Source organism: Drosophila obscura, unplaced genomic scaffold (assembly GCF_018151105.1).
Source record: "Drosophila obscura isolate BZ-5 IFL unplaced genomic scaffold, ASM1815110v1 contig_179, whole genome shotgun sequence".
In the NCBI taxonomy this organism is placed as follows: domain Eukaryota; kingdom Metazoa; phylum Arthropoda; class Insecta; order Diptera; family Drosophilidae; genus Drosophila; species Drosophila obscura.
Genome location: NW_024542766.1, coordinates 66,257 through 80,511, shown reverse-complemented (window position 1 = coordinate 80,511; position 14,255 = coordinate 66,257). Strand labels below are relative to the sequence as shown.

At 37.1% G+C, this 14,255-nt stretch overlaps 2 protein-coding genes across 7 annotated transcripts in view; one reads left to right on the top strand and one right to left on the bottom strand.

The window, feature by feature from the left end:
- LOC111074169 overlaps positions 1–14,255 on the bottom strand; it is an 80,021-nt gene that overhangs the window by 61,311 nt on the left and 4,455 nt on the right. The window lies entirely within an intron of this gene.
- On the top strand, positions 1,597–8,792 carry LOC111074170 (cGMP-dependent protein kinase, isozyme 1). 3 transcript variants are annotated; one of them, XM_022366864.2, is made up of 12 exons: positions 1,597–2,984; positions 3,042–3,108; positions 3,168–3,374; positions 4,684–4,755; positions 5,154–5,984; positions 6,077–6,240; positions 6,318–6,601; positions 6,654–6,823; positions 6,888–7,126; positions 7,185–7,502; positions 7,565–7,796; positions 7,855–8,792. In XM_022366864.2, the coding sequence occupies exons 3-12, from the start codon at positions 3,270–3,272 to the stop codon at positions 8,368–8,370; spliced, it is 2,931 nt and encodes a 976-aa protein (XP_022222556.1). In that variant the 5' UTR covers positions 1,597–2,984; positions 3,042–3,108; positions 3,168–3,269; the 3' UTR covers positions 8,371–8,792. The 3 variants fall into 3 exon arrangements, with proteins under 3 accessions (XP_022222556.1, XP_022222555.1, XP_022222557.1); XM_022366863.2 differs by having other exon boundaries at positions 1,598–2,984; positions 5,076–5,984; XM_022366865.2 differs by lacking the exons at positions 1,597–2,984; positions 3,042–3,108; positions 3,168–3,374 and adding an exon at positions 4,609–4,635 and having other exon boundaries at positions 5,076–5,984.

The window sequence follows — 14,255 nt, the reverse complement described above, 5'->3', positions numbered from 1 at the left end:
TTCAAATTGTTTTCCCATATTTCGTAGGTACTCTTCTAAACTGCCCCTTTTTAGCTCTGATCTTAGATCTCAGAATCACTTAGGCAGTTACATACGGATTTACCATAAAATAATGATTAAGAAATTTATTCATGTGATGTTGGATCTTTCTTTTTCTAACGGTAGTCAACTAACGCGAATCGGATATACGGCTTTAATCTTATCAACCTCAAAAAAATGTGGGCGAAGTTCCAAAGCAATGAAAACATAACGATAATTAGACTATCCTAATCGTATATGCATGTACATGTGTACATATGTATGAATGTTCATATATGTATGTATATATAATATTTTACTTAAAGGTAAATAATTTCGATAACCTAATCAAAATGTAAAGTGCCAAATATCTTACGAATGTGGCTTTTCAGCCGCTGGATACATAAAATATTCATTGATTTGGAGAATTGTGCAATCTCTGTGACTTCTGTGGCCATTGATTATGCAATTATATATTCCTGTCGAAACGGAAATACCTACGCTAATATTCTGGAATTTTCGGTAAAATTTGACTCTTGATGTTAAATGTGTTCCTCATTGTACACACACCGTTGACTTTAAAGATTTGCCACACTTATGCATCCGTTGCGGTAGAAAGGTAGCGCGCGCGCGTTACTGCGTGTGTTAACAAGTTTAGTCAAGCGATAATTTCGCAAGCATATTCGCATACTTTAAGGCGTAACTATCGAATAAGACAAGTTCGCCATCATATTGTCGCAGTAGTAGGGTGAGTAGGTTGTAGAAGGGTGAGTTCAAGAGTGAAAATGAATTATACTTTTAAATTGCATTAGTTACCCATTGAAAGCATTTAGAATAACATTGTAATTATCTGATTAGCCTGTTTTGAACCTTCATAAAACTTTGAAATAATTTAATTTTTTTAAGATAGTTAAAAACTTCCTAACATTACAAAAATGTGTGAAGGGAATTATTATAATTTTTGTATATCCCTCCTGAGATGAGCAAAACTTGGTCGACGCCGCTGTTTTCTGGGCTCAAACGACCGTCTCGCATTTAACAATGACGCCTCGCATACCCAACACTTCTCCATAGATAAGAACACTAGGCAGGTACTTCAACTGATACCGATAAACATAAAGCTAGTCAGCCGTCGCTGTTGTCGCCGTTCGTGGCTATGCTGACGTTCGCTTCGCCAGCGTTACCGCGTCGGGCAAATTGCCAATTTAAATTGTCCACATTAAATTAGTCGAGTTATCAGCTTCCATAGCGGCAGGTGTGCAAAAAGTGCACAGGTCGGGCCGTAATAAAAGCTTTTTTCCCGCTACGCTTTATGCAGCCTTGAGGTTTTGAATAAAGTGATTCAGGCTCCAAAAAGCGTGGTGCGGAGCTGTTTATGACACAAACTGTAAAATATGACCCTTCTGAGTGCTCTTTAACACACCACAATTATAAGTGTTTTTTTTTTCTTAAATAGTTATTACATTATTTTTTTTTTGCTTGTACTCGCTTGTAAAGTCTTCAATGATACAGTGGCGGCATGACTAGTTTTCGTGTGTCGCTTAAGTGTTAAAACCAAAAAAAGTGATACAAATAAAAAAATATCCTAAAAATTAAATGAAATACTTAAAAAGTCAGAATACAGAGTGCAGTGCAGTTCAATATGTATTTTATTTATATAACAAATAGAAAACCAACGCATATATCTATCTTCGTCAATTTCCTGATACCGATATCTAATCAAAAAGATATGGCTGACATATTCTCAAACAATTCATGGAAAAATTTGAGTGTTTTAGAAAAAAATAGATCTGGTGTTATTGAATGAACTAAAATTTTATATTTCCCGAAATAGTTTGTCTTAAAACGTTCTGCACTTCTGAGACTACCAAAATAGGCCAATCGCGTAGTAAAGCTAACATTACTGGAATACCACCATACTTTGACCAAACCAAAAGCTTATCGAGACCACTTTAAGTTTTCCTTGAACAGACCTTGCTTGTTCAATAAAAAGGCATATGCTTTAACGGGAATCCAAACCTAAATAAAATTCAGCTATAGCTTCATTATGAAATGCAATGAAAAAAATCATTAAGGCAAGTGAAAACTAACATCAAGAAGAAGTGTGCTGATAAGAGCCAACGAAATGTCAATAAATTAATATAAATGAGTGACTCGTGACTTGCGACATTTGCGAATCACTTTGGCTCGGCCTTTCTCTTGTCGTAGTCGCTGCTGTTGTCGATATTGTTCGCTGCTCAACGAAGCAAATCAAAGCACGAAAAGTGAAGTAAACAAAAATACCCAGAAATTGTCACTTTTTGATTTGGAATATACATATATTCTGTTTGAAGCCTCCGAGATATCATATAAGAAAATAAAAAAAAAAATAGTTAAAGATAAAACAGTTATGTATAAATTACTAAGCGAAAAAAGGGTTTTTTTTAAATCATTATATTAGTCAATAGATCTAGCGCACTAGAACCAAGGCGGTAATTCCCACGAAATAATGCAAACCTCAGCGTTGTTTCCCTATAGGCCGATCGTTCAGAGCTTTTCAACAAACAATGAAAACCCCCGCATAAATGAAAAACAATTAAGAATTTTTAATGATAAGAGCAAAGCGATAAAAGGCAGCAAGTATACTGATTCATCGCTATAGCCCCAGAGCTAAACAAACTGAGACGTGGACAGAGACGGCGGTGTCGGTATGAACAAAAACAGGGGAATTGGTAGCAACTCGCTCTCAGTAGTAATTAATGCAGCACCAGTTGACGATGCGCATATTTTGTTAACTTTGAAACTTTTGTTCTTCAAACAAACTTATCAGATACAAAGCATGAGCTAATTTCTTTTGTTGAGGCAGTTGAAAAGTGAATGTGGTCAACATTGAATTTGAAATACGAGATGTTCAGATTCTTTGCGCTTTTCTGCAATATACAAACTAATGGTCTGCTGACCTTTCGGTTTTACACGACCGTTAAAGAGTACGTACCCGTATAAAATAAAACCGAAATAAGTATTCACTGTTCTTCCCTTTATAGACATGAAATATATAGATGCACAGTTTGCAAAAATTGGCACCAAACCCAGAAAATATATAGCAAAAATGTAAGATTTGATGATTTATGGTAATGGTTGGAATAATTAAAAGATTTCAATTGCATCAGCTGGATTTCAGATAAAGTTATAAAATAACAACTAACTATAGTGAATAACAAGATACGTTAATATACGTATAACAATTAAAAAAATAAAAACCAAGTGACAATATGGCCTGCTTTCCTCGATTGTTCCATCATCGAAGTAAAAATAAATTTACTCCCGCCCAAGATGAGAACACCGACACGATACTCAACACGCATGATAGTCCAGTGGTGAGTTTCTGCATGGCAGATCATGTTGTAGTAGTAATGATTTTGTCTGATAAGCCAACTGATAAGTTGATCAAGTGCTTAATTCAGTTAATAGAGGGCGGCAAGAAAACCCATATATAATATTTAGCCAAGCAAATCAGCTAAACTGTAGATGAGTCTTTCGACTTTAAGATACCAACAGTTTTAAAATGATAATGCAAAAGTGTATAAAAATGTTTTAGAAAAAAAATGTTAAGTAATAGGAACTATTTCGTTACTCTGACTGTGCTTTCCGATCCTGATAATCTGAAATACTTTTTCAGTCGAGGAAAATAGGGTATTGAACGGGTATTGAAAGACGATTGAAGCGAAACCTTGCTTCTCTTATCATTTATTTCACTAGTCATGACGTTCACTTTTTAAAATGTTTATAATGCGCTTGCATTATGCTTATAAAACACACAGAAAATTAACGGATGCAGGTGTGTAAGCGCCCTTTTTAATTTCATTAAATTTTGGCATGAATTTATCTTCTCCGAAAACTACCTCTGAAATTATAGGTATACAGATTTCATTTCACTAGTCATGACGTTCACTTTTTAAAATGTTTATAATGCGCTGCCTTATGCTTATAAAACACACAGAAAATTAACGGATGCAGGTGTGTAATTTCATTAAATTTTGGCATGAATTTATCTTCTCCGAAAACTACCTCTGAAATTATAGGTATACAGATTCTGTTTTCGTACATGTTTCTTCAAAATTCGTATATAAATTGTTCATACGAAACCATAGAAATTTATCTGGCCCATTTCAAACGAACTGTTCAATCTTAGCGATTTATCAACAACAAGCATACTACGACGATCTGGTATTAAATATGCAAAAATATCATAAGTATGCATATAAAAAGGTGGTGAAAGAGAAAAAACGTAGATAAAAGCATGCTAGAAACAGAAACTCATGTGCGGGCTCCTGGCAACCACTGCTCCAAATGTCATACAAATATGCAGAATTCTTAGGAGGCTATGTATAGACATACCTGTAACTGTCTCTTGTGCAAAAAACCCGCAAGGGCTATCATGTTTTTTTAGAGATGGAGATTACATAAGAATCCTTGTTGCAACTTTTTAATAGGCTGTACATTTATAAACGTCAACCTTTCGAGTAGTTTAAAGTCGACTCAAAATTTAATTAAATTTAGTTAGAAGTAATTATATTCAGCAAATATAAACCTTGCCGCCCACCGCCAATTAATTAAACAGAAAAAATGAATAATATGGTAAAAATATAATGTAATGGGGATAAAAGTATAGTTCTAATTTTTCAGCAAATTGGTTTGTACATTCGGCGCGAGGAAAAACCCCTTTACACGCCCATCGTTACACCCAGTGCTAGTGAGGTGAGTCTAGTAGCGCAACAACTATAGATACCCATTCCACATGTTAGAGTAAATGAGCTTGTTTTTTTGAAACACAATTAATATTTGCACACATGTACATATATGTTTCTTATACTTCCAAAAAAATTGATTCCAACACAACACTTGTAAATATGTACACATGCTGTTACACTAATGATGAAAACAACACCAATGCCCGCTCCGGCCACTCTCCACCTAATTCGAACAACAACGAAAAACTTGTGCACCTTCTTGTTTGTCTTGGTAAATGTTTGGCGGGATGGTTCTGGCTTTTGCTATTCTTCCACCTGTACCTTTAGGCCAAACTGCAACGGCTCAGACTGCAACCCACAAACACCGCCTCCTCATCTTCTTCACCCAGTAGTTTTCCTCTGCAGAGTTTGGCCGAAAATGGCAATTCAAAAAATACAAATAGCATGCAGAGGGAGCCAAAGAAGTTTCGCTCCAACAAGAGCAAACTGCAGGCAAGCAAAGGGAAGGAAAAGCAAGATGACGAGCCGCAGGTGGAGGGAGACTCTGTCAACGGCAATGAAATTATTGTCAGACGTTCAAATTCAAAATTAAAACCAGTCAAAGAGCGGCGACCCACAGCCCTGCCCACAGAAGCACCGAATATTGAGTTTGATGATGTGGAGGAGTCGGGAGCTAATGCAGATGGCGGTGCCTATGATAATGATGATGATACTGTAGACGGCAAGTCAAAACTCAAAGTGAATGAGAATGGCATTATTGATGAGGGCGGTGCCGATGACGTCGGCATGCCGTCAGGCACCACAACACCTTTAACGGAGGGAAATGTAAAGTTTTTCATTGGTCATACACAGGAACTAAGCACAGACCAAACAGATGATACTTTTTCCTGGCAAAGCAGCGATACCAACAACAACAACAATATCAATGGCATGCTGACCAATTGTGCATTGCGCCAGGATCGGCAAAAAGGTGTAGAGTTGCTTGAAGCTCCACCCAATGAAAAGAGTAGCAGCAATGTGTCACTCGATTATTTTACAAAGAACAGTGCAGACAGTCACCGTCGACGACGTGTATCCACCTTGCCTGATATTAACATACCACCAGCGCCGCCGATGCCTTCCGAGCTGTTGGTACCTGGAACACCTCTACACTTGCGGAAGAAACGAAGCGTAGAATGTCAGGAGAACCAACAAACAGACAACAAACTATGCCCTTTGGAGGCTTCGAATAATCAAGTAAGTAATGAGGAGTGTTACTGTTTCGCATGCGCTGAACTGCGCGGGACCATTTGTACATTTATTCACCTGCTTAACACAAAAACTATAAGGAAAACAAAAAAACACCTAAGCTACACTGTGAGGAAGAGAAGAGCCGACAAACCGAATCATTGACTCCAAAGGCTCACCGTGTGGAAGGTGGCCTGATCTATGTCCGACCGATTCACCCTATTCAAGGCGACATTGAAATTCAAGCAATTACAAAAGACAAAGCGTAAGTAAAGAAAATTTGCTTAAATAGAGAAACAAAAAAAAAAAACATCGGCTATTAACCAATGAATCCGTTCGCAGCACACACAATCTCATACATATGGCCATTGAACGCAATGATTTCCTTAATAACCTAATGGACAAAGAACGCAAGGAGATGGTTATCAATGCAATGGCGCCGGCTAGCTACAAAAAGAATAGTTACATCATACATGAGCATGAGGAAGGCTCTGAAATATATGTATCTGCAGAGGGTCACTACGATGTCATACGCGCGGGACAGCTTGTGGGCAACTTTGGACCGGGAACTGTATTTGGAGAGCTGGCAATACTCTATAATGCTCCCAGGCAGGCAACCATTAAGGGTAAATACCTTGTATTGTGAACCAAGAGAATACTAGATTGTCTGTTACATAGCTGCCACCGATGCCCGAGTGTGGAAAATAGCTCGTGAAACTTTTCGAGCCATCATGCAAATCTCCGGTTCCAGGGATCGTGAAGAAAACCTTCAATTCCTCCGGTCGGTTCCATTTCTGCAAGAGCTCGAAAAAAGCTTGCTCAACAAAGTTGTTGATCTTCTGCAAAGGGTAATAGATTTGAGCAAGACACTTTTTCTATTGATCTGTCATGAAATTCTTCATTACGCGGTAGAAATTTTATGAGACTGGGAGCTGCGTTGTACGTGAAGGCGAGGTAGGAAACGAGTTCTATATCATTCGAGGTGGAACCGTTACTATAAAGAAAGAGGACGAGTCAAACCAGGAACAAATTGTGGCAAGGCGCAAGCGAGGTGACTACTTTGGCGAACAGGCGCTTTTAAATGCGGATGTGCGACAGGCCAGTGTCTATGCAGATGCACCAGGCACTGAGGTACTAAAGTTGGATAGAGAGTGAGTTTCAAAGGAATTATAAAAACAGTCTCGATTTTAAATTTATATTTTGAAACAGAGCATTTATAAGCTATTTAGGAACTATCAAGCAACTTCGTGAAAAGCCTAATCAACGAATCGAGTCTCATGTTCGATCCAGCAACAAAAGTGTCGAATTTGATAACGAGCATGCCCAAATAGCCATCTCCGAACTAAAGAAAGTTGCTACTTTGGGCTCTGGTGCTTTTGGACGTGTGGATCTGGTTGCCTATGGCCAACAAACCTTTGCCCTGAAAATTATCAAGAAAATCGAGGTGGTCAAGCAAGATCAAATTGAGCACGTCTACAATGAAAAAAATGTAATGATTAAATGTAGAAACTCTCCTTTTATAGTACAGTGAGTATTCGAGTATGTAATCACTCTTTTTGCAAACTTCACATAAAGATATTTTAATGCAGACTCTACCGAACATACCGGAACGACAAATACGTTTACTTTCTAATGGAAGCGTGCATGGGCGGTGATGTATGGACAGTGATGTCGAAGCGGCAGTATTTTGAAGAAAAGACGGCCAAGTTTATAGCAGGCTGTGTAGTCGAAGCTTTTGATTTTTTGCACTCGCATAATTTCATTTACAGGGACTTGAAGCCTGAGAACCTCATGCTAGGTACCGATGGTTACTGTAAACTGGTATTTTTAATCAAATTTTTTTTGTGTTCAAATCACCTAATTAAAAAATATCCGCTAGGTGGACTTTGGTTTTGCCAAATATGTTCGGCCAAATGAGAAGACAAACACCTTTGCCGGTACCCCTGAATATGTAGCACCCGAGATTATTTTGGATCGTGGGCATGATCGTTCCGTCGACTACTGGGCATTGGGTATTCTAATATACGAACTGCTAGTTGGTAAAACGCCCTTTAGAGGCGTGAACCAAATTAAGATTTACCAGCAAATCCTCAGTGGTATTGATGTTATACACATGCCTACTCGAATCCCGAAATCCGCGCAGCACTTGGTTCGTCATCTGTGCAAACAACTGCCTGCTGAACGTTTGGGATATCAGCGCAAGGGGATTTCTGATATCAAGCGACACAGTTGGTTTGAAAGTCTGGATTGGCAGCGACTGAAAAATAAACAATTGCCTTCCCCGATAAAGCGACCATTAAAAAGTTGGACCGACTTGCAATATTTTGGACCGTCTGGCGTAGAAAATGATTATGAACCACCGGAAGAATTAAGCGGGTGGGACATGGACTTTTAATGCTTAGAAATATTTTAAAGGTAGTAGCATAATAAATTAAAGTGTATTCGGTTTAAGTTATTATGAGCGTTGCATTTATAAATATACATTTTGAAATTCCGGCTAAGTTATATAAGTACATATTGTTAAATCTTGTAACGTAAGTTACCTAAATATTAATAATAAATGTATATGTACGTGTGTATTCGATATATCTAAAACATATAATTTTATATACAGACCTAAGACTTAGACTAACATTAACTTTGTAAAAACTTAGACACGTTGTTTTCTATTTATCACACACGTGGTCTGTTCTGCTCGAAGTGGAGTAATTCAATCATCACCTTATTTGTATTCACGGATTCAATTAGAACCGAAAACTTGTTTTGTTTGCTATCATCAGAGCATACCGACGAATAAACAAAGAAATTCAATTAAGATTTTATGCCACTCATTGCTGGCCGAACGCAGCTTCGGCATCAGTTGATAAAGTTACATAAAACTACCTGACGGTCGGCTACCAGAAATTGTGGTAAGTCTTTCTCAATATCATGCATACATCAAATTTAATTTTTGTTATGTTAGTAAATTAGCTGGCTTGGTCAGGTTACATGACCACTCTATTTTTTTTAGGAACTTTCGCAATAGTCTCAAATAATTTCTGATTTATAAATTTTATTTTTTTTATATCATTTTATAGAATTTTTAATTTTTAATCACAGAGTTTACTGCGGAGTATAAATAAATTAAATATCAGAAAAATGCCGAACAAGTAAAGCCAGGAAACGTGCACGTCGTAAAAGTTTATTAATCAATAATTCAACAGAAATTCTGACGTTACCAAATTTTCAACAAGAAGGGAGAAGGAGGGACGTAGCACGAAGCCCCTTTTCTCTGTAGACATTCGCACTCATTTAACAATTTTATGCTTCGTTTAAGAATCGTACGAGGGATTGCTAAAAACCTCTTAGGGTTCGTTTTACCCCGTCCTAGACTCCCAGGACTTCAGTGTTTTTGGTGGGTCGAACAATTTTGTGGAAATAAAATAGCATTTGCATGGCTTTTTTAGTTAACCTTTTCTCTAGTCGTTACCCGCATCTCTGCTAAAAACTAAGCGCCGTTTTTTCCCACTTTCTCTCTTCGTTGTCAGATGAGCGCGCACAGTTTCCCATCGGAAATTATGACATTTCGTCTAACTTTTTCGACGCGGTGTGCAGTCGGATAGAAATACTGTAGGTGTCTAGGAAGTGGCATAGTCGTACATTGGAGAGGGTTGCGACAGTAGCAAAATGAACATTTTTACTTCCAGAGGAGCAGAGGAAATTGCTAAAATGTTCTTGGGTTCCTTCCATTCCCTTGGACTTCAGAGTACTGTTCTGGTGCCACAAAATTGAAATTGTGGCCAAATGTTGTCGCCACCATTTTTATTGATTTCCTTTACATATTTTTTTATTTCATTTTCTTCGCTTCTATTTCGTTTTGCTTTGCTGCTTTCAGCGGAAGGAAGGTAGAAAAATGTTATTATCAATTATCATTTATTGTTGCGGGCCATTGTGCATTTTTTCGCTTGATCGAACAAATTTTCTTTTCCTCTGTCGACATTTTCGTTAAACTGTTTTCATTGTATGTGCAATTTCGTTTCGGAAGAAGACAGGGCCGCAGAATAAGTAGCGGGATGGTAGAACAAGCATTTTAATACTATTTTCTATATTACAGTGCATGAACGAAACATAGCCGACGGAAGAGCCTTTTTGTAATATAAAACCTCAGTCAGCCAAAAAACAAATCCAAATATGCATGGCGATACATGCTGATAGCTGCTCAATAAATTGTCATTGCTTATACATAAAAACATATGTATGTACCATACACGCACTTGTAAAAGCCCTTTAGGTCTTGACCGTCCCGGTCCCATTCAGCGCATAGTCAAAGCCAACGCAACCACTGCTGCAAGCTCTAAACTAAAATTACACCCTAATGAATGGGACTACTGTTTACTTTCCTTACAGAACCTTACAGTACCAAAAGAGCAGAATTGAATTTTGACTATCAGTCTCGGCTGGCCCCTCATTTTCATTTTCTACGTAAAATTGTTTAGTATTTTGTTTTCGGCAATCAAGATGTGGTAAAAACCGTATAACTTCCTAGCTTACATTTGGTTATTATTCTGGACAAAATTATGCGAGCGTTACTTTTTTATACAGTTTTATATACACACTTAAATAAGTTAAGTTTTTTATACACTTAGCACATATGTACAAATATGTAAGCTTTGAGTTAAAACTCCATTTATATATATATATATATTATATAGTCTATATATACAGTCCCAATAAAATACTTAAATGAGTTTGTGTGAAATGTTACTCTACATCGATTCAGTCTTTTTTCTGCATACAAATTACAAAATAAATCACTACTGCCATTTCCCAAATGACTCAACGTTTTCTGTTTTAAAACATAGTACCCATATACAGTCGCACATGTAAATGTGATCACCCTGGGTGCAGTTTGAATTTGAGAGTTCAATAACGATCTGACACAAGAACACACATATTGTAGTGGACAGTCTCCAAGGGAACAGTCAGTGCTGGTACGTGCTTCCCGATCAAATAAGCTTTACAATTTTACCATTAGCAATCATACAATTCATACAAAAGCCACTACAAAAGGTCCAACCTGTTCTGAGCACGTGTGGATTCAGTAACAAGAGGAGCAATTATAAACAAGGACAAGGGTGGAATGTCCGGCGACCACTCCCACGTCGCAGTCCAATATAATCAGCTTCGGTTGAAAAAATTTGTTTACAATATTCACAATTTTGTTTGTATGTATGTACATATGTAAGACCCAAAACTAGAAGTTGACCAAAAGTTTATTGTTATGCTGGGAACAAGTTAAATTTGCATATTTTTTGTTGTAAGGTTTTTGTCCTTTTTCTGATGTTTCGAATTGGCGAACAGTAAGCCAATTTGTGGCCAAAGGAGATAGTTTTAGAAATGTTTAGGGGCCGCCGCTTGCTACATAAACACTTCGGCGTTGAATACTATGAATAATCAATGAGCTTTGTCTTCCATTGCCAGCCAAGTCGCTTCTGGTTAAAGGACCAACAACCACGTAAGTTTTGCGGACCTGCATGCTTTTAAAAGTAGCTCTTAGGCAAAATAGGTTTATGCAATATTTGTGCGCCAAGTATTCTCCCTTTCCTCTTATATAATATTTATCAGGACTAAAATCTACCTTTTTGTAGAAAATGATTACAAAGCTTATGTTTTTTTACGAAGAATTTGTGAACAGATTAGTCAATACTAATAAATAACACTGTTTAATGGCTAACTGAGCAAGATTATGTTTCAAACGAGATTTCTCAAAAGAAACTGTCGAAGACATCTATGTATAAAGATGCAAATAAATCGTAAACTCAAATGTTAATAATTACGTTTACTCAGGCAAAAATCACTTACCACGTACTGCTCTTGTTCGAATCAAATTATCTAATTTTCATGAGCAGCCCAAGCATGCAAATATTTGCTGAGCTCAAACATTTGATGAGCTCCACCGACAACGCTAACCTTTTTCCACTCGACATATAGAAATAAAGCAACAACAATGAGGTGGCCAGGCAGAAAGGTCGTTAGTTTGTTAACAAGTTCATAAAAAGACGCTGGCTACACAATTTTAGGCGGGACGGGCGGAGTGACGTTGGGCCAGAGCAAGGACTGCCTAAATACTATACGACGCGTCTCGTTGCGTATTTACAGAGCACTTTTTCCGTTTTTGCTTGTCGAGAAGCAACAGCAACAGAAATGCAAACAACCAACTAGTATAGAAGCAGTAGAGAGCTGAGGAGATTTCAGGGGAGTTCAGAGCGTCTATGTATACGAGTATAAGTATGCGTGTGTGCACAAAAACTGAACAGGGTACGAAGAGCTCCTGCGGTTGTTTGCATTAGGCAATTGACGTTTATTATTGCTGTTGGCGGTAGTAGAAAGGGCGACTGGGAACGGACTCCTGACACACACTACAAGGCATCACGCGCAACAGTTAAAATGGAAAATGTAGTTTCCTTAAGAAAATTAAAGCCGTAATGAATGCCTCATGCATATGCGTTCACATAAGCTCAGAAAAAGGGCTCCTCAATACGACAAAACATCCTTGTTTCATAAGCGTTCTGCCCAGCCCTATTTAATAATTAGTTTTTCAACAGCATACATTAAAATACATTTGAAGCGGAACCGAAAATCACTTTAAATTCAATGCCGCTTCATGGTAGTCGTGAGAAACCTGGGACGAGACGAATATTAATTGAATTTGCACAAAACAGGCATTATTAATTATGTGTATTTTTTATCATTTTCATTGTTTTTATTTTATCAATTTAATTTTCAATGCATTTTTTTTTTTTAATATTTTTGCATTGAATAAATGATAGCTATAAAATGTTTAATTTAATATCGATTGTTAGCTTTATTTTATGAAGCTATGCGAATATTATTCAGTACGTACATATATTTGTGGGATTCACCTGTAAAATGTAATTTCTTATTCCTTATCCATCAGCGTCCAATCTCTCTTACGTATGTATTTCCCACATAGCCCTGTACAAGGTCCGTACAATTGAAAAACAGAAATTGAATTAAAAATATTTATTTAACATTTATGGAAACAGCAACACTAAAACCGAAATTTTCTCTAAAATATTGAATTATTTAGTGGTACATGATGGATCGCAAAAGTGTTAATAATTGAAATACTCGTACCAAAGGAAAGTTTCAAAGAATAAGTTTTAAGGCAAATAGGCGGCAAACAGTTGGTGGCCAATTAATAATGAATCGCGAGCCAAAAGGAAGACGGGAAATCAACGTGTAGCAACTAATGATGCGTCCCACTTAAGAACCAAGAAAGCAAAAAAGCAATGGCGGCCACGTGCAACAACAAATTACCGCCGTAAAAGCGAACAACTTGGCAGATAACCAGCGAACCTATTCGAAAGGCTAAAAGTGGCCAACACGAAGGTAAAATGTTTCTCAAAACTTTACCCAAAGGTCGTTCTTAGGTCTTTTTGCTGGTTCAGCGCTTGATTAAGCACCAGAAAACCTACAACTATTCTTCGCCCGCTGGACTCACTAAAACTCAACCATCGTGAAGCATTTTAAGGTGAGCATTTTGAGGAGCATACATATTTTCATATTTTAGATCATTTTCCCTTCTTTTGTTTCGACGTGTAATTAAATTGTAAAATTAAAATTCCACTGACTGGTATGCGGTAACATTTCGGGAAGGATAGTCATGAATAGAAGAATGAAGATTTAAAATTCTTCTTTCCATTTCGGGCTGGCAATGTGGTTATGATTGTGCCTGTTTTTGTTCGAGAGTTTTACATTTGGCTGATTTCGCTAATAAATTATTGTGAGCCTGTGAAAACTTTGGCAGTATAAAAAAACGATTCTTACAAAAGGCAATGCTTTATGTTGCGCTTGCGACGTTGTTTTTATATTTTTTGCCTTATTTATTACAAATATACGAAAGTGGTCGATAATTTTCGCTTCATCAATGACACACCACATAATATTCGTTATGGCATAAACGCAATTAGATAATTAGTGATTTCATTAAACACAGTACAGTATCTTAGAAAAAATGCCCCTTGTGTGTGAGAATAACTTGCCTCGTTACTATAGACAAAAATCATATTTATATATATGTATATACATATATAAATATACTAGCTGTACCCTGCCACGTTTCGCTGAGGCACATTCCCTTTTTATGGTTAATTTCAGTCTTAAGTTTAATATATTTTATATATTTTTTGTTTTTCCATTTAATTAACCGCTTTATCTAATTCCAAGACGGTGCCAATCGACTTATAGGTATCTTACATCCTCGTTCTGAATACTGGA